This window comes from Chlorocebus sabaeus, chromosome 14, assembly GCF_047675955.1.
Source record: "Chlorocebus sabaeus isolate Y175 chromosome 14, mChlSab1.0.hap1, whole genome shotgun sequence".
NCBI lineage: Eukaryota > Metazoa > Chordata > Mammalia > Primates > Cercopithecidae > Chlorocebus > Chlorocebus sabaeus.
In genome coordinates this window covers 32,887,196-32,908,238 of record NC_132917.1, presented here as the reverse complement: position 1 = coordinate 32,908,238, position 21,043 = coordinate 32,887,196, and the positions used below count along the sequence as shown (strand labels likewise).

Genomic DNA, 21,043 nt, shown 5'->3' with positions numbered 1-21,043 from the left:
CATTCTCAGCAAACTATCGCAAGAACAGAAAACCAAACACCACATGTTCTCACTCATAGGTTGGAATTGAACAATGAGATCACTTGGACTCTGGAAAGGGAACATCACACACTGGGGCCTATTATGGGGAGGGGGTAGGGGGGAGGGATGGCATTGGGAGTTATACCTGATGTAAATGACAAGTTGATGGGTGCAGCATACCAACATGGCACAAGTATACATATGTAACAAAGCTGCACGTTGTGTACATGTACCCTAGAACTTAAAGTATAATAAAAAAATAAAAAATTAAAAAATAAAATAAAAATTTGAAGAAAAGATGGTACATATATAAAAATGTTTTGAATAATATATTTCACAGTGGTTACTTGATGGGTGGCTGTTAGGAGAAGGGTTTTAATTTTCACTATATATTATTCTATATTTAAAACATTATTTTGTGAATACACTTACCTTTGAATAAAATAAAGAAAAATAAATTAGAGAAAAAAATATATATTTTAAGTTTGAGTAAAGAAATCTTTCAGAGCCAAAGGGGCAAATAAAACTCAAAATGTTGAAGTGATACAGGTTTCAAAAAATACTCGTAGAGATTGCACCGAGGGAAAACATGAAATAAAACAGAAGTCTGATTCGTTGTAACTCTTGCAAGAGTAAGTAGGACTGTGTTTAGGCAAGAACTGAAACAAGGAAGTGACTCAATGGCTCTACTGGGGAGAGAGATTCCAAAGAGATGGAACGGCTCTAGCTAGGCATAAGACCAACCACCAGCTGGGAGAAGGGCCAGTGGCAACAGAGGAGGGTAAAGACAGGGGAAGGCACGTCAATACGAAGGAACAAAGAGTGGGTGTGCAGAGTCAGAGAAGATGTGGAGCTAAACCACGGAGGGTTTTCCAAATTTGAGATTAGATGTATAGTTCGATATAAAAATCAACCAGGAAACAGGGGAAAAGAAGCATCATAGTTCCTTTCCTCAAAGCAAAAAAGTCTGTATTGCTTCCAATTAAATAATTAGCATCTTTGAAACAAGGGTAAGTACAGAAAGACTGATGAGGACGAAGAGGAGGAAAAGGAGAAAGAGAGAAGTGTTTTCATAAAGGTAAAGTGTTCTATATCTAGTACTTCCCCTGAAATGTAAAAAAGAATTACCAAGATAAAGTATATCATTCACAGGGAGGAAAAGGAAGAAATTATATTGCAGATAAACATGATCAGGAATAATGAGAGGACAAAAATTTGACATTAGATGATTAGAGGCCCACTGACTGTACTTCTTCTCAAACAAACAGCAGAAAGGAGTTACGTTCAGTATGAACAATCTCTTACCTCAACAAATGCTGTCCAGCCACAGTAAAAAGATTTCTGAACACAAAGCAAACTCCCAGATATCTACTTGCCTTGCAGCATTAGCACATTATGAACAGGAAGCGGACTTCTCTGCACAGCCACATTCCCCTTGAACTCAGTGAAAAGCAGTGTAAGGATGGCCCATAACTGGGTAAATGGCAAGAGGGCAGTTTTTGAAAATAGAAAAACATTCACATCCTCACTTTACCAATTACCACCTCCATGACTAGAGGCAAAACTCTCAACGTCTCTCTGCTTATTTCATCCTCTATAAAATGGAACTCGAGGCATCCATTTTTCATGGAGCTCTTGAGTGGACTCAGACAACACATGTGAGACGGACTCTATATGAGACAGCCATATGGCCAAACCCCACTGGGCTCTCGATCAGTATTAGATCTCTTCCCCCAGGCTCCTCCTTTAAAAACCTGGGCTTATTTAACAAAAGAGCAATTCATCTAGTAGTTATTCAATATACGATGTCCCAGATTCAGCCTACAGACAAGAGATGTACAAAATAAACATGGAAGTTAGATATAGAAATAAAAGAAAAAGATACTCTTAAGATCTTACTAAAAATATTTAGGTTTTCTCAAAAGCGCTCTGGCTAGTAAAGAAATACTCAGTGAATTAATGATCTGGAGAGCATGTCATTAAATAGATTTCATTTTAATTCTGCTCAAGAAGTACAACATGGTATCACTGAATCCCAATAATTCAACTTGTAAATATTGACGTTCAAGTGGCAGATGATTTCGCTTTGGGGACGTCATGATCCTACTTGTCATGGTGCCGTGTTTTGGTGCCAGAGAACCAAGACCATGAAGCAACAGCAGTGGAGCTCACTGTGCTCCTTCCCCTCAAGGATCCATGGCCCAATCACAAAATACCACACAGCATGTGACTCTCTAACTAAGTCAGGTCCCAGAGAATATAGCTGTCCTTTCAGGTTGAGATAGCAATGGTTTCTTGTGAATCCTCCATCCCTAGAAGAAATGGGCTAAGAGCCAGCGTGCAATAGTAGAAACACTGGCCAGGCACGGTGGCTCACACTTGTAATCCCAGCACTTTGGGAGGCCAAGGCAGGTGGGTCACTTGAGGTCAAGAGTTCGAAACCAGCCTGGCCAATGTGGTTAAACCCAGTCTCTACTAAAAACACAAAAAAAATAGCCAAGCTTGGTGGCGGGCGCCTGTAATCCCAGCTACTTGGGAGGCTGAGGCAGGAGAATTGCTTGAACCTGGGAGGCAGAGTTTGCAGTGAGCCAGGATCGCGCCACTGCACTCCAGCCTGGGAGACAGCAAGACTAGACACTAAAAAGCTTCAGTTTTACTCCCCACCTCCCACAAACTCAATCGCAAACTGATTTACCTCTCTGGATGTTAGCTGCATCACCCATAAAATTGTAAGGACAGACTATTTGCTAATACTCATCTAAGTACCCAAGTTCTATGATTTTATGAAAGCTCCAGGGCAGGGCTGAAGGCAGCCAAGGAGCTATAGTGGCAAGGTTGCCTGTGGCAGGGCAATCCTATGAAAGTCAGTGTTCCTCAGGTGCCCCCTGCCTGCCAGGTTGATACATTAGATTCCATGCTGCCACAGCCTGCCTGGTTGTATCCTCATACCCTGACCTGGGTCACCTAATCAAGGAAAACCATAAGAACGGGCTGCCTTTTCCTTCCCCTACCTCATGCCAGCCCTTTCCTACTAACCTGTACACACAAAGGGCAGCTCTAACCTTCCTGAAAACAGTTACGGCTCTTAAATGGCTCGATTCTAGATTATATTGGGTAGCTATAATTATCGATAATTATCAATAGGCGAGATCTCAGAAATGATTCAAGATGGTCATGGAAATGCAGATCTTGGGTGTACTGGGCTGTGACCATTATAAAGTCACATTATAATCCATCAACCCATACTGCACAGGTATGTCCCATAAATTATTCCAGCCATGCAGGTGCCATCCTCACCTCCACCCACATTCAGAAGCACATTACTCTAACATTCTGGCACAAAGCCTTGGGGTATTCTAGTAAACAAAAGCTATACCATCAATACTATGAATCTGGGTGAGGAATGTTAATCCTATTATTATTATTATTTTTTTTTTTTTTGGAAATCTTGAACTTCTTTTCATAAGAATCAGAATGAAGTCCCCTACAGGAAAAGTACTGACTGTATGTAACAGGTTGGAATAATCCAAACTTCGTCTTTCCTCTTCTTCGCTCCTGTTAAACTGTCTTTTCACTTTGATATAAACACATCTCCACTCTGGAAAAGTGACTCCTGACAATGTTCTGAGCAAAATGGTGTTCTTCTAGCCCCTGAATCAACTATGGCTCCAAATTAAACTAGAAAGCTTCATGAACACTCTTTAGTATCCCAGCACTAGATCATTAAATACACTTATTTCTATGTATCGAAAAGTAAAAAGTTCTAAATCTCTAACCCCTATCGCTAATGCAACTAGAGCAACATATTTGATCAACTTGTTCTAAGGGTCGTTGTCACAAAGAGCAGTGTACGATGCAGAACTGGCTGGGTAACAGGCATTGTCTCATAAGAAGAGGAAAATGCATAAATACTTCCAGATTTTCTAAGAGAACTTGTAAAAAAAATTTGCTTTGGCTTGAGCAGAACATTCTTTATAGGCAAGGATTTTTTCTTTCTTTTTTTTCTTAAGTCCACTCAGCTTTCTTTTATTAGAGTAATTAAAACAACGTTAGGCATTTGGGGGATCTGATACAACTATAATCCTCTGATATTTCAGGCTATTGATTTTACAAAGTATCTACTGTGACTAGAGCATTAACTGCTGGAAATGTATCCACATCGATTTCTGACAGTGTATTTGTTTAAAACCTGCTGAAGCCAAACCATGGGCTTCAAGGAATTCCGGACAACTACTTCAGTTTATGAAACGGTATTTTTAAAGTTACACTAAGGCAAAAATGGTTTTTAAAGTAACATATGAAGGAAAAAAAGAAAAATCTCTTAAGCATGAAACTTACGATTCTACTTGACATCTTCTCTAAAGAAAAGATAAAATCTGAGCTGCCTATTTTATCCACCTCTACAATGATTTGAACATTTCAACAGTCAAGTCTTCTTCCAGGCTGTGATATGTGTGTTTTGCTCTTAAGTTGCAAAAAGAAAATTTAAGTACAGTATTGTCATGATTCTCTTCTGACACCATAATTCCTGTTAGCCTTTCCTTGGGGCGAAACAACACAAATCACATCATAAACCCTAGTACTAGATGGGGAGTAGATCAGATTTATTTTAAGTTTGATTACCAGGAATGTGTCTAAAAAGAAAGACTCATGTTGAGAGAGAAAATAAAGACGTGCATACAGGCATGATTATTATGACATAGCAACCTGAACACCCCCAAAATCATGAACATAAATGCCTATCTTCTCCTATCTTCTTTCTTTCTTTCTTTTTTTTTTTTTGAGACGGAGTCTGGCTCTGTCGCCCAGGCTGGAGTGCAGTGGCGCGACCTCGGCTCGCTGCAAGCTCCGCCTCCCAAGTTCATGCCATTCTCCTGCCTCAGCCTCCTGAGTACCTGGGACTACAGGTGCCCACCACCACACCCGGCTAATTTTTTGTATTTTTAGTAGAGACGGGGTTTCACCATGTTAGCCAGGATGGTCTCGATCTCCTGACTGCCTTGGCTTCCCAAAGTGCTGGGATTACAGGCGTGAGCCACCATGCCTGGCCTCCAACGCTTATTTCTACAACCATATTGAGATAAATATTCTCTATTAAGCTTCATGTCAATATAGAGATAATGAAAGGAACCAAAAACATTTTAGGCCTCATAGCACTATTTGAAATTATAATGCATGCCTCATTTGGTTAAGCTTTCCGTTTTTTCTGTGTCTCTTCCAAGTACACAGAACTCAAAACTAATAATTACCTGTGGTTTGGTTGCAAGTCATGTAGAAAAACTGAAAGCCACAAATAACACTAACAGGTTCATTTAGATCCCTGGGTGCAGGGAACCATGTCTGTCTTACCCACTGCCCTGACTCTTCTGGCAGAAACATCCACTGTTCCCCAAAGAGCCACTTGTTTCCCCACATTTCCCAGCTCCAAAACTATCTGTTGGATTGCCATAACAAAATACCATAGACTCGGTGGTTTAAATAATAGATTTTTTTTTTTTTTAATTTCCTCACAGTTCTGGAGGCTGGAAACCCAAGATTATGGTACCAACATGGTGGATTTTTGGTGAGGCCCCTCCTCCTAGCTCATGGGTGGCTGCCATCTGGCTGTGTGCTCACATGGACTCTTCTTTGTGCAAGTGTGTGGGGAAAGCAACAGGGAGGTCAAGCTCACCGGTCCTATCACATCAGGGCCCTGCCCTTATGATCTCACTTAATCTTAGTTATCTCCTTTTAGGCTCTGTCTCCAAATACAGTCACATTGGGGTTTGGGGCTTCAACATATGAATTTGGGGATAGAAGGCATAATTCCATCCATAGCACTAACAGGTATGGCCATGGGACTCATTCGGAACAGGGGGCAATGGGAAAGATAATGAGTGTGGTCCTTCGCAGAACCTCTTGTTCCCTGCTGTAGGAATTAAGGAAGCCATATATTCTGGATAACATGGAAGTAATATGATGGAACCACTATCAACCCAAGTCCCTGAAATATACAGAGCAGAGTCCTCTGCTCACCTATAAGATGTCTAATGCACACAAAACGTAAACTTTGTTATGCTAATGTGTTACTAAAGCACAACCTAGACTAACCTATTTACCCACAATTCATCTGTGCCTAGTTCTGAGATCAATTCATAAGTGATCCTGGCCTTATAAAAAGTGCACGCTGGTGAGAAAGAGAAACAAGGTACAAAAGCAACAACTTTAAAATATTTAAATTCAAAACTGATTAGATTCTAAATGCAATAAAGATATAAGGAACAGAGAGAAGTGTGGGTTGAAGAAGCACTAAAAAGCTTTTCAGAGAAACTGATACTAGAGAGGAGTCTTTCAAGTCAGTAGGATTTGAGAGACCAGTATAGTTATTCATTCACTCTATTTGACATTGATCTGTCCATATGGCCTGTGCATATGTCAGCACCAGTGGTGTCTAAGATTACAGAAAAGAACAAAGATGTAGAAGTCATCACAGAGCGTTGGAGGGCTCAAAGACACCTTGATAGTCTCCTTAGCCAATCCAGTTACTTGAAAAATGAAGAAACTGAGGGTCCAAGATATGATGAGTTTGCTAAAATGGAGAGACAGCTATCGTCTTGGAAATACCAACACAAGCTAGTCCCAATCTATGAGCCTCAAATTTCACATAAATAAATGGGAGATATGATTATCTGCTTTTCCTGTCTCACCTGATTGTTTTGAAGGTCAAATCAGCTATTCATTTTATAAAAATGTATTGTCTTACAAATAGGCTTGCCCCATGGCCAGGTGTGGTGGCACACACCTGTACTCTTAGTTACTTGGGAGACTGAGGCAGGAGGATCACTTGAGCCCGAGAGTTTGAAGTTGCAGCATGCTACGATCCTGCCACTGCACTCCAGCTTGGGCACCAGAGTGAGACCTTCTCTCTTAAAAAAAGAAAAAGGAAAAGGAAAAAAAAAAGAGGCTTACCTCGAAGTCACAGAATATTAAGACCATATTCGTTAACAACTCCGTTAGAGCTTGCACATTCTACACCAGTGTTCTGCAAAGTGGTCATCTTGGAGGCATTGCTCTCTTTGTTTAAAATATTTAGAAATATTCAAAATACTTTGAATTTTCGAATTTTCTTCAAGGCTAGAGACATACTTTAAATATTCAATGGTCGCAAGTCTTGTTCAGACGTGTCCAAGCTCTTTGCACAATGGCAGTGTCACTGTGCAAAGTCTCATAAAGTGACCTTGTTGAAATAGAACATTCAATTCTATATATGAATTATTTTATTTAAAAAAGGAGACAGAAGAGGAGAAAAAAATGGAAAGATGAGAAAGGAAAAATCAGTACTATCATTGTCTTAGAGAAGGTTCAGGAAAGAGCTTTGTCCTCTTCAATATACGGCAAAAAAAAAAATTGTTGCTTTTCTGCTACAACTTTATGGGGCAGATTTTAGCGGACTGATTTTTTAGTAAACCAGTTGATTCCTCTTCATTTTAGCAAATCTCAATTCTGAGGGATAGCACAGAGCCACATCAGACCATCAGAGCCTAGAAATACCAGCCATAAATCGTGAAACCATCTCTTATAATGTATAGAGCCAAAATCAACCATCAATTCAAGCCATCATCTCTTAAAACTATTTCCAACATGCTCAGAACTGTCATCTTCAAACACGGTGACCATAAAATCTTACCACTTTGCCAATATCAGAAGTAGCTCAGCATGCTTCTACTCTGAGCCGCTCCATAATTATTATTTTCAGTGCTTAATCCTATGTAGAAACAGGAGTCTAATTATTAATAGGTATATTATTTTAGTGAGCCCTAGAGGTATAAAATATGGTAATTTGATATTCCATGTCATGATAAAGGCATTTTTATTGCCCATAAAATGAAAAAATATAAAAGTCTTTGAGAGGAGGAGCTTAGGGAGAACCAATGAAGAAACACAGATTTGCTTCTCTTAAACAGGTCAGGCATTTTCATTGCTAATAAAATGAAAAGAAAAAGTCTGAGAGGAGGGGCTTGGGGAGAACCAATGAAGAAACACAGGCTTGCTTCTCTTAAACAGGTCAGGGCAGGTGGACGCTTAAAGCTGACAGCCTCTTTGGTTCCCAGAAGACATCTGCCTGGGTAAAGACTGGATACTGGGCCGCACGAAGGGTAACGTCTGGGTCACAACCCATTCTCTGAAGTTCTAAGAATCTATATTTTGATTATCCTAATGTCCCAGCCCTACATTCTCAATCCAAGTAAAACGAGCAGTTCTCCTCTCCACTGGCAGGAGCCCAGTGACATGCAGACATGTTCTCTCTCACATGCGGTGTTTTTCCTCTTTGGATCTTACCCCTGTCTTTACTGATCTTTCTTGACTCCAGGCTAGAGGGCCCCTGCATGAAAGTCAATCTGGCAGAGGTTTCTGGAACAAGACCAGCAAACACTTAAGAGTTCCAGCACCTATCACTGAGATGTGTAGGACACCTTCGGTGATACCTTCAGCTGTTGACGCAGGTAAGGTTTGGCACGGATGGCTACAGAGAACAGCCATTTTAGAGGCACAAGAGACAACCAGATTCACTAACACTCAATTAAATATTTCTTAGATCATGCCAAAGGAGTACTTGAGTGGGACACTGAAGAAAAGCCCAGATGGCATAGGAAGTGCCTGGTGTTCATGACTTATTCCACCTCAAGAAAGCCAAACTTCAGTAAATGCAATTAGCACACACTCCAACTGAGCTCTCTGCTCAGCAAAAAGACAGATGTCTAGTAGCCTCAGCCTCACCTTCCCCAGCCACTGCCCAGCAGCTCCTCCAAAAGAAGGCAGGCCACTGCACGGGTCCAAGATCACCTGGGAGGGCCCTATCCATAAGGGCGTGCGGCCTCAGGCAATGGGGAAGAAGAAAGAGCCACAATTCACCTCTGCGCTCTGCTGACCCAGCCTGGCTCAGCTCCCCTTCCACACAAGGGAGACTGCATAAGTAAGATGCTTTATAACCATTTTTTTTCTTTAGACTTCTAATATATTTACATAGTTTATGGACTCAGTTTAGAGAATAACCAGTGTGAAAAGTGTTACAATAATTCCGGCATTACTCTGTCATGATCAAACTAGGTTTTTTTTGTTTTTTTGTTTTTTTGTTTTTTAATCATAGATACAGGCTTCATCCCAGTAATATTCGGGTTGTCAGGACAGAAGAGATACTGTGGAAATTCAAGAGCGGGTTTCTGAGCAGAACTCAATGTCTCAGCTCCCCTAAATGAACATCATTTCTCACCTCTGAGAAAAGATTTCCAAAGTGCCTATCTCATCTGCATCTACCCAATCATCTACCCATCATTTCTCTCCCATGTGGAGTTGGCAGGCATCACATCTATTTCCCCAGCTTCTTACTGGCTTTTGTCCAGTGGAAACCAAGAAATACTTTTCTTTACTCAAAGTCCTGTGACAAAAGAATTGAAACTCTTAAAAAAAAAAAAAAAAAAAAAAAAAAAAAAAAAGTAATTTCAGCCATGCAATTAGGATACTTTCCACCTCGATGAGCTCATATTTTCCTGTTAATTTCTCCATTAAGCTTATTTTTTTAAGTTTTTTAAAACAAAAGCTAAGTATATCCATTTGGCCCTTTAGAATGGGGTGTGTGTGTGTGTGTGTGTGTGTGTGTGTGTGTGTGTGTTCCAGTGCTAAGCTTTAGAGCTTAGGATGTTACTGAACGCATCTGCCAAAAGAGACCTATCTTCAATTAAATAATCTTTTTCTCCAATGGCCCATTCTGTTTCCACTTTTCCTGTCCAAAGAGAACTGCTGGAACAACTTCTGGCATCTCTAATAGAATCCCAAACAGTTCTTGTGTCACTTTAACCCAATTTTGCCCTAGGACTTATTATTTATATGACCAATAATTAAAGGAAATAAAAAAAGAGTTTTTCCAATGATACCAGGATTCCACATCAACTACCAGTCCTTTCCTTTCTTCCTAATCCACATAAAGTCTATTTTCTTCTGTAGAATATGTATTAAAGACCTTAATCTTAAAGTTTGTTTCTTACGGCTTTTAAAATCTTTTCTAAGAGTTTTATAGTTGCAAACTATAAAAGTGGGTTCCTGTGTTATCTGATCATCTTTATCTGTGTTAGAGTGCTGTACTTAAAACATATTCTGTTATAAATTAATTAACTCAGGTATTTATATGTGAAATTTTCTGCTCTTTCAGCATTTTGAAATAGGAAATCTTGAAGCACCTGAATTTTCTGTCTCCCCTTACAATGCCTCTGTCTGATTATGTGGCAGGTTCCTGGGTTCAACAAAGAGCAGAGGCTTGTGCAGCCAGGCAATGGGCAGGTTCAGCATGGAAGCTGGACCCCGAACTCTACATTGCTATTCTAAACGCTTCCCATACAAGGCCTTTTCATACCATCTGGCATAACTGGGTCACTAAACGTTTGTTTCCAGCAATTGGGCAATCAATAAAACATGTTTGAGGCAATCAAAAAGTCAGATGCAAAATAAGCTTTGAATTTAGGTCACTGTTAAGAGAACCAATTTAAAAACAAAGGACACCCTTATACGATTGATTTTTGTGTAAAAAAGATAAATATATTTAATGTTCCTATGATACAAAGATAGATTGGAGGGGTATTTTCTGAAACTTGGCCTCTCCTCAGAGATGATAACTACCGTGGAAATGTTCGGGTTTTAAGCCTGTGAAAACATGAGATTACCCTGAAGTGGCTGGTAATTGTAACCACTGAAGTTGTAATTCTAACAGTCAGTGAGCAAACTCTTGCAAATGTTTTCAAATATATGTAGACTATCACAATTTACTCCAGGTAGCACAGAAACCTAACTCTGCCAAAATTAGGACCTGCCAACCACTTCATACTTGATTTACATTCAAGAAAACCATTCCTGTCTGTCACCCTACATAGTTCTATTAGACTAATTTCTGTTCTTTGAATATAGGAGATTTAGTGATGCCTATAGAGACTGCCTGTATAGACAGCCTGATTCACATAAAAATCAATGATTTATCTGATTGTTAAACGTATTTTTAGAACTCTGAAACACTAAACATAACTTTTTACAAAAACAAAACAATAGAAATGGTTTTTTCCCTATAGGTTGGCATTCTCCGTCAAGGTGGGAAAACACTACAGAAACTTTTAACTCCATTATTCCTGCTCTTTTCTCATTATAATGCAATCCAAAGAAATGTCCTCTGTGGTCATGAATTTAACTATCATCAGCAAATCTATTCACTGATCACCGCATTTTCTCCATTAATTCTCTATCATTCCATCTCTAAAACAGCCTGGACTTCCTGACTGATAATTAAGAGTGCATCCTTCCTAATATTAATCAAGGATGAGGCTGCTTGTAACAAAGATGTTAGTGCTCATCTTCTCACAATGCCCCCTGCCCTAAGGGTCAGGTAATCAATTCTAGTGAGCATTTATTTAGCTGATTTGTGAAGCAAGAAAATTCAGAATAGTCCCTTTCTTCATGATCTTTGTCTTTACAACAGCCTGTAAACGTAATCCTGATGCTTGATTCTTCACAAAATCCCCTATAGTCATCTCCTTTATTTTCAACTTGACTTCTTAGATTGGCCCTCGGTCATTTCACAAGGTCAATTTCTCTTCCTTGGCCTCAGGTCACCTCACACCCACCCAACACCTCTGTTAAACAGTTAAAAACTTTAAGTTTGTTTCTAAAAAGTCTCTAAATGTATTACAGTGAAAGCTTTTAAATTCAGCTTTAAAGTATACTATTCTATTTCTAAGTCTAGGAAATTTTAACATTTTCCCCCTTCTTTCTAAAAAATTCTCAAATACACTGAGATATTCAAAGGATAACACAACGAACACCTATCTGCAAATGAACCGCTCAAGAATCAAGTTTGTGCTACTTGTGTGTAAAATACATCTGAAACCACGGGCAATACCTCAGATATGTTGCGGGTTCAGTTCCTGACCACTGCAATGAAGTGACTACCACAATGAAGTCAGTCACATGAATTTGTTGGTTTCCCACTGCAAATAAAAGTCATGTTTTCACTATACTGTCATCTATTAAGTTTGCAGTTGCGCTATGCCTTAAAGTACATACCTTAATTTTAAAACACTTTATTGCTTTAAAAATGCTAATAATCATCTGAGCCTTCTGTGTGTCATAACCTTCTTGCCAGTGGAGGGTCTTGCCTTGATGTTGATGACTGTCAACCAATCAGGATGGGGGTTCCTGAGGGTTGCGGTGGCTGTGGCAATTTCTTAAAATAGACAACAATGAAGTCTGCAGCTTTGCCTGACTCTTCCTTTTACTAAATATTTCTCTGTAGCAAGTGATACTGTTTGATAGCATTTGACCCATGCTAGAACTTTCAAAATGAGTCAGTCCTCTTAAACCCCGCTAATGCTTTATCAATTAAACTTACAGCGTATTCTAAATCCATTGTTGTCATTTCACAATGCTCACAGCATCTACACCAGGAGTCGATTTCATCTCACAAAACCACTTTCTTTGCTCATTCATAAGCAGTAGCTCCTCATCCATTCAAGTTTGAACATGAGATTGCAGCAGTTTGGTCATATCTTCGGGATCCACTTCTAACTTGAGTTCTCTTGCTATTTCCACCACATCTGTAGTGACTTCCTCCACTGAAATCCTGTATCCCTCAAAGTCATTCATAAGGGTTGGCTTTGACTTTTTCCAGTATCTAATTTAATTAAATATCTTCATTGCTGATATTTTGACCTCCTCATATGTATCATGAATGTTCCTAATGGTATCTAGAATGGCAAACCCTTTCCAGAAACCTCTTTATTTATTTTGCCCCGATCCACCAGAGGAATCATGATCTACGGCAGTGATAGCCTTTAAAAATATATTTCTTAAATAATAAGACTTAAAAGTCAAAATGACTCCTTGATCTGTGGGCTACAGAATGGGTGTTGTGATTACAGGCATGAAAACAACATTCATCTTTTTGTACATCTCCATCAGAGCTCTTGAGTGACCAGGTACACTGTCAATGAGCAGTAATATTTTGAAAGGAATCTTTTTTTCCGAGCAGCAGGTCTCAACAGTGGTCTTAAAATCTTTAGTAAACCATGTTGCAAACACATGTGCTGTCATCCAGGTTTTGCTGTTCCCTTTATACAGCACAGGCAGAGTAGATTTAGCATAGTTCTTAAGGGCCCTAGAATTTTCAGAACAGCCTATAAGCATTGGCTGCAACTTAAAGTCACCAGCTGCATTAGCCCCTAACGAGAGAGCCAACCTGTCCTCTGAAGCCAAGCAATGACTTTCTCTCTAGCTATGAAAGTCCTAGATGGTATCTTCTTCCAGTATAAGGCTGCCTAGTACAGCCACCTTTATCAATGACCTTCTGGACAACTTGCTGCAGCTTCTGCATCAGCACTTGCTGCTTCACCTCGTACTTTTGTGGCATGCAGATAGCTCCTTTCTTTAAACCTCATGAACCAACCATTACTAGCTTCAGATTCTTCTTCCGCAACTTCCTCACCTCTCCAAGTCTTCAGAGAATTGAAGAGAGTTAGGACCTCTGGATTAAGCTTCGGCTGAAGGGAATGTTGGTGGTTCCAGACCTCTCTCAAACATTATCCGTATTAGCAACAAGGCTGTTTTACTTTCTTATCATTCATGTACTCTCTGGAGTAGCACTTTTAATTTCCTTCAAGAACTTTTCCTTTGAATTCACAACTTGGCTAACTGAGGCAAAGGCCTAGCTTTTGGCTTATTTTGGCTTTCAACATGCCCTCCTCACTAAGGTTAATCATTTTTAGCCTCTGATTTAAAACCAGAGATGTGGCCAGGCTCGGTGGCTCAGGCCTGTAGTCCCAGCACTTTGGGAGGCCGAGGAGGGTGTACCACGAGGTCAGGAGATCAAGACCATCCTGGCTAACATGGTGAAACTCCATCCCTACTAAAAATACAAAAATTAGCCGGGCGTGGTGGCGGGCACCTGTTTCCCTAGCTACTCAGGAGGCTGAGGCAGGAGAATGGCATGAACCCAGGAGGCAGAGCTTGCAGCGAGCCGAGATCGTGTCACTGCACTCCAGCCTGGGCGACAGAGTAAGATTCTGTCTCAATAAATAAATAAATAAATAAATAAATAAATAAATAAAGTGAGAGATGTGTGACTCTTCCACTTGAACACTTAAAGGCCATTGTAGTATTATTAATTAGCCTAATTTCAATATTGTTGTGTTTCAGCCAATAGGGATGACTGAAGAGAGGGCAAGAGATGGGGGAATGGCCAGTTGGTAGAGCAGTCAGAGAATACACATTTATCAATTAAGTTCGCCATCTTATATGGGTGTGCTTTGTGATGCCCCGAAACAACTACAATAGTAACAAAAATCACTTATCACACATCTGTGTAACAGATATAACAATGAAAAGGTCTTGAAATATTGCAAAAATTACCAACATGTGACAGAGACACAAAGTGAGAACCTGCTGTCAGAAAACCTTGCTTGCCAATAAGCAGGGTTGCCATAAGCTTCATTCAATTTGTAAAAGACACAAAGAGCTAAGTGAGGTGCAATAAAACAAAGTGTGCCTGTAAATTATGAACATCATGGAATTTCACCCCTAAAACTTTCAGCATTCATCTATTAAGAATAAGGACATTTTCCTGCTGGGTGCAGTGGCTCACGCCTGTAATTCTAGCACTTTGGGAGGCCGAGGCGGGTGGATCACCTGAAGTCCGGAGTTCAAGACCAGCCTGGGCAACATAGTGAAACCCCGTCTCTACTAAAAATACAAAAATTAGCTGGGTGTGGTGGTGTATGCCTGCAACTTCAGCTACTCAGGAGGCTGAGGCAGGAGAATCTCTTGAACCAGGGAGGCGGAGGTTGCAGTGAGCTGAGATCACACCACTGCATTCCAGTTTGGGCCACAGAGTGAGACCCTGTCTCAAAAAAAACAAACAAAAAAGAATAAAGACATTTTCCTACATAATTGCAATACTATTATCACACATAAGAAAACTAATAATGCCAAAATATCATCTAATGACATTTCCCAGGGTTTGAATGTGTCCCCCACAGTTCATGTGTTAGAAACTTAATCCCCTGAAAGCGACAGTGTTAGGAGTACGGGACCTAACGAGAGGGTCTTCCCTCATGAATGCATTAATGGCATTATCTTGGGAGTGGGTTAGTTATCACAAGAGTGGGCTTGTTACAAAAGCAAGTTCAGCCCCGCTTTGCTTTCTCGTGTTCTCTTGTCCTTCTGCTATGGGATGACTTAGTAAGGAGGCCCTGGTCACATGCTGGCACCTTGATATTGAACTTCACAGTCTCTAAAACAGTGAGAAATAAATGTCTTTTCTTTATAGATTACCCAGTCTGTGGCATTCTGTTATAGCAACACAAAACGGACTAACACAGAGCTCACGTCCAAATTTCCCCAACTATTCCCAAAATCTCTTAGATCTGTTTTTTTTTTAAATCAAGATTTAATTAAGGTGAATATATTATACTTATTTTTTGTGTCTCTGTAGTCTCTTTCTACAAACATCATTTCACTTTCTTTTATACGGTTTTTTTTTTTTTAAGAAACCAGGCAATAATGCCCTATATTATAAATGTCTGATTGTTTTTTCTGTCTGAATGTGATGTTTTTAACTTGTTTCTTTACCCTTGGTATTCCCTATAAACTTGGGGTTAAGTCTAAGGGTTTGATTAGATTCAGGTTAGATATATTCGGCAAGAATGCTTCATAGGTAATTCTGCAAACTCTATACTGTCTCACAGCAGGAGGCACATAGGTCAGACTGTCCCACTATTAATGATGCTGAGTTGACCACTTGGTCAAAGGGGCTTCCTGACACGCTGACCTTGCCAGCAAGTCATTTATACTGCACTATGCCTCAGATTTAAGAGGCTTAATATTTGTGCAAGAGCCTGCCAAGAATCCCAAGCTATTTTACTTCTCTGATTTCTTCTGACAGCTCTTCCTTGCCCATTTCTTGTACTGTTCTCTTTCCTCTGTTTAATTACTCTCCCTTTCTGCTCTGTGAGCTTGGTTTCCTCATCAATCATCCATTTTCCTCCACCATCCAAACAGTTCTGAAATTCTACTCTACAAAGCTTTCCTGAATTTAAATACATTGATCACAGTTCATCTTGAGTTTTCAATCCCACGTTTACTACCTAATTATTAGAACATGCCACAGAAACAAGGGCTATCTCTGTCAAATTTATTTTGTATATGACCTCTCATAGCAATATACACACATAGATGTTTATTGGTAACTGTTGCATTAAAAGTCTCAATGGTTGACATTTGCAACTAATAAGAGGGCTCCACTGGGCAAACAATAGTGAGCATTTATCCAGGGTTTTGTTTTTGTTTTTGATTTTCTGCCATTTAAAATCTACCTATAACTCCTGATTATAGCTACGTTTGCAAACCAACCACAGCAAGAAAGCACAAATGTTTTCAAACTCCTTTGTAGAATTGTAGGATACACCTAAACACTATTGATTATTTGTCAGTAATGTATTTTTTAAATGTCTGGTTCACCCTAATTGCACAAATTAATTGGGCAGCCTTTGGCATCCAGCAACATTCCTCATGAACAGGAAGACCAATAAATATATACTGAGAATGCTTTCCAAGAAATAGGTCTTATTTTGAAGCTGTGTATGAGTGAATACGCATGCAAAATGAATTAAGAATTGAGATCACTGTCTGGATCTTTTAGACCAAAAGTCAGAGATGTATGCAGATAAGACAAAAGTATTCCGCTGAGTTTTAATTATTTGGGTAATTCTATCAATTAGCCAATTCATTTCAATTGTATCCTCTAGGCTTACAAGTCAATAATATCTTTTCATCTTTTCCTGTACAAGAATAACAAGTTGTACAAGAATAATATTGTACTAATATTGTACAATTTTGTACAAGAATATTGTACAAGAATAACAAGTTTGTTATGCCTCATTTTCTTGCTTTTTATCATCTGTGTTCCAACTTGGAAACGGGGAGGAAGGTACTGGGCACACAATTTTAAAAAGATCTGCTTTTTCCTTTCTCCCTGACCAACCTAAGCTGGAATGACTAGACAATGCAAATGGCACCAAATTTGTCCTCCCTCTCCAAGAGCAGTTCAGTGCAAAGCTGTGAAGTGTATAAAGTTTATCTTCAGCCCCACTGTCTTTGTCAAAACCTACCCTCAGCATAAACATTGTCTTTACTTTTAAGCTACAGTTAAATTGATGGTGTTCCTTCTCCCAAAAGCATTTGCAAAACTGGGAAATGAAAAGCCACGTCAGGTCCCCTGTAGTTGCATTTCAGGTGTCCACAGGCCAATGAGGGCTGTGTTTGTGGGATCAGTGCTGTCCCTATCTTACTGAAAGCACATGATATAAAAACAGTCATAGTAGATGGTTGCTTAAGTTTGACTCTATCTTGATAAATATTCTCTAAGCTAATATTTGCATAGTTCTATAATATTTGCAAAGCAGGGCTCACAATTATCTTGATTAATCTTAACAAAGTCTCATGAGTCCCACGTCTTATCTCTACTTTGCAGATAAGGAAGCTGCTTCCCTCCTACCAAGTGCTGGGCTCACAGCTCTAATCAAGGTCTTACAACTCCACAAGGATGCTCTTTCCATTCCCACATGCTGCCTTCCATTCAGGTCTACAATCTTCCCTCTTTCTCCTAGAAGAAAGGCGACAATCCTACCATTGATTTAGTACCTAAAAGTGTTTCCCAGGTGTCTAAAGCAGTGACAATTAGTTCTATTACCCCCAAGTATTTCACATGTATATATACACACACACAATATATTTTTAATATTCAAGACATAGCAGAGGAATAATAATAAATGTATCTCATCTAGTCTTCTCATGAGGGGTTTAAACCATAACCAAAAGACAGGAGGGAAACGGAAACCACAGAACGAAGCCTCCATCATTATCACATAATGGAGTGCAGGAACCAACACTTTTAGGTTATCTTCACCATGCACATTCAATGATGAGTTTTAAAGAAAATTTTGCCTTTCTCTCACCTTATGATATAAATATAGGCCTAAAGTTATACTTCAAGCAACTCCTGCACTATACCTTGCAATTTATGATTTTTTTCCCCTTCTTTTGAGACTGAGTCTTGATCTTGTCACCCAGGCTGGAGTGCAGTGGTGTGATCTCAACTCACTACAACCTCCACCTCCCATGCTCAAGCGATTCTCCTGCCTCAGCCTCCCAAGTAGCTGGGATTACAGGTGCCTGTCACCACACCTGGCTAATTTTTGCATTTTTAGTATAGATGGGGTTTCATCATGTTGACCAGGATGGTCTCAAACTCCTGACCTCAGGTGATCTACCCGCCTCGGCCTCCCAAAATGCTAGGATTACAGGCATGAGCCACCACACCTGGTCTGAATTTTTATAAGAAAATAAAAGATAACATGAAATATTACTTCCTGTCAAAGATGACATGAATTATTATTGCACAATGAATTCAAAACTCATGAACAAAACTATTGCAAAAGGCAAAAATATTTTCAAGCATCTTTGCGGAATATATATTCTATACCATATCTCACGCCTGACACATGTTTTATACACAGATCATCCTAACTGAAAAAATAGAAACAGGTAATCATGGACTTCCAGAAACATCTTTGGAAGCCAGGCACGGTAGCTCATGCCTGTAATCCCAGCACTGTGGGAGGACGAGGTGGGTAGACCACTTGAGGTCAGGAGTTCAAGACCAGCCTGGCCAACACGGTGAAACCCCGTTTCTACTAAAAATAAAAACATTAGCCGAGAGTGGTGGCATGTGCCTGTAATCCTAGCTACTTGAGAGGCTGAGGCAGGAGAATCACTTGAAGCTGGGAGGTAGAGGTTGTAGTGAGCTAAGATTGTGCCACTGCACTCCAGCCTGTGCAACTGAATGAGACTCCAACTCAATCAATCAATCAATCAATAAACAAATGAATAAATGTATTCTGTACATCAGGGACTGGCAATTTTTTCTGTAAAAAGACACACAGTAAATATTTTAGGTTCTGCAGACCATGTGTTCTCACTGGAACTATTTAATTCTGCAGTCATAGCATGAAAATGGGCATAGACAATATGTAAATGAATGGGTGTGGCTATGAATATGGCAATAAAACTTTATTTACAAAAATATGGCCACGAGTCATAGTTAAAGCCTTTTTTATAAAAAGCATTTTTATCAAGTCTGGCTTTCTTGTTAAAATGATACCATATCTGTAACACATTACTAAAGCAGGCTTGGTGATGATGCTTACCTGTGACCCAATGGTTTCCTGGAAGCACCGGCCAAGCTGTGTCTTAGCAGCCACGGGGTAGACGTGAGGAATGACCTGCTGGTGGGAGTATGTGGAATGTATGGTCTGGGTCTTCTGGACAGGAAGCCCTTGGTAAGAGACTTGGGATTGGCCTGGTTGAGCTTCTTTTGTCTTCTGGCCTGTTGGGCCATCGATTCTTGAAACCTGATGTATCTGGACGGAGGCCTCAGGCGGATGTTTCACATGGATATTGACTATGTTAGGAGGAAATTTCACTAAAACAGATTGGGAGGAAAACTTGTTAGTCCTGAATAACTAACAGGCAAACCAAAAGTTTTAAAGCATGAAAGTAAATTTTATAAACACATATGCACACATATTTATATAATGTGCAGCACTTTGCTGCATAGCCATCAAAATTCTTAAGGGCACATGCAAAATAAAAATTAAGCCTGAATTTATATTTTTTAAAATTTGCAATTATAGAGAGAAATTAAAACTTTTAACAGTAACACATTCATGAGACTAAAATATTCTTTTCCAAAGTCATAAAGCTGTGAAATGCATCCTGCTTGCTCTAAGCAGATAAATTTTATCAAATGTTCATCAGAAAGATCAAGCATTTGATTAGTTTTGAATTTCTCATAGAATTTCTATCATAAAAATTTTAGGATTTACATTTTTCTATTAAAAGAAAAAACCCAATTTTACAAGGCACAATTCTCTTCCCCTTAAACAATACAGTACTTGTTATTTTTGTGCTTCTTGTAACATATACACATACAAAATACCAAAGTGCATTATTTTTTATCTATAACAAGCTACGTTCTGTAGCTTTCAAACAAAAATCTCATCTCCTGATGCAAGGATTCATGTTTTAAAGAATTAGAGCCAGTAAACTTCTACGAGCCCCTTTTCAAAATCTTGTGCATTTATAAAAATGCCAGGTTTAAAAGGATGAATTCGTCATAGAATTTTTGAGCTCCAAGTGACCCAGTTTACTTTCCTCTACAAATGAACAAATTGAAGTCCAGTGAGGTTAAATGATTGTTTACAACTAAAACCAAGCATTCTTTAATTACGAGTTCACCAGCAGGTACTGTGCGATCTACTAGCTTATTAATGCTGTAAGGGCCAGAACACTGTCTTGTTCATCTTCCTATTTCCCAGGCCTTGTCAGAACAGTGCCATGCACATTTATTAGCTCTTGGTGGTAAGAGTCACTAGAGAAAAATGGGCTCCTTTTTATTTTCTTTTTTCCTAGATACCAATTCTCTCTGGCCTAGAAAGAACTGCAGCTACATACCTGGGCCCACATTCTGTCTCTACTGCCATTTCTCAGGCCACAAATCATGTACTCCTTTCTGTTTCAATACCAGCCCTGGCCATCTGCAGATCCTTGACTTCTATGTGGGTTTGGCAGGTTAACAGAGGTCTGGCAAATGGGCAGAAAGAAAAAAGCTTACCTTTGACTCCTTGCTGGCTAGTCACGGTCAGAGGCAAGGTATGCGTAGAATGGATGACATGTGTCCCCAACGCCTTGCCTGGCTGCTGGGAATGCTGATAAAGTTTAGGCACGCTGGCACCATGGACTGGGATCTGACAAAGCTTTCCTGTGAAATTTGGAGGGCACTGACATTTGTCCCTTGAACTGCACTGGCCACCATTCATACATGGTAGATGGCAAATGACTGAAAGGGAAAAGAGAAAAAGTGGAGAGTCTGTTAGTCTCTCAGAGGCTAAGGAAT

General features: G+C 39.6%; 1 protein-coding gene across 14 annotated transcripts in view; it reads right to left on the bottom strand.

Annotated features, from left to right (window-relative positions):
* LTBP1 (latent transforming growth factor beta binding protein 1) overlaps nt 1-21,043 on the bottom strand; it is a 444,991-nt gene that overhangs the window by 190,506 nt on the left and 233,442 nt on the right. For all 14 annotated transcript variants that reach the window (XM_038006776.2, XM_038006775.2, XM_038006780.2 and 11 more), the window contains 2 exons: nt 20,762-20,986; nt 19,296-19,570 (listed from right to left, as the gene is read on the bottom strand). In XM_038006776.2, coding sequence (XP_037862704.1) covers nt 19,296-19,570; nt 20,762-20,986 — 500 coding nt within the window. The remainder of the gene's footprint in view (nt 1-19,295; nt 19,571-20,761; nt 20,987-21,043) is intronic.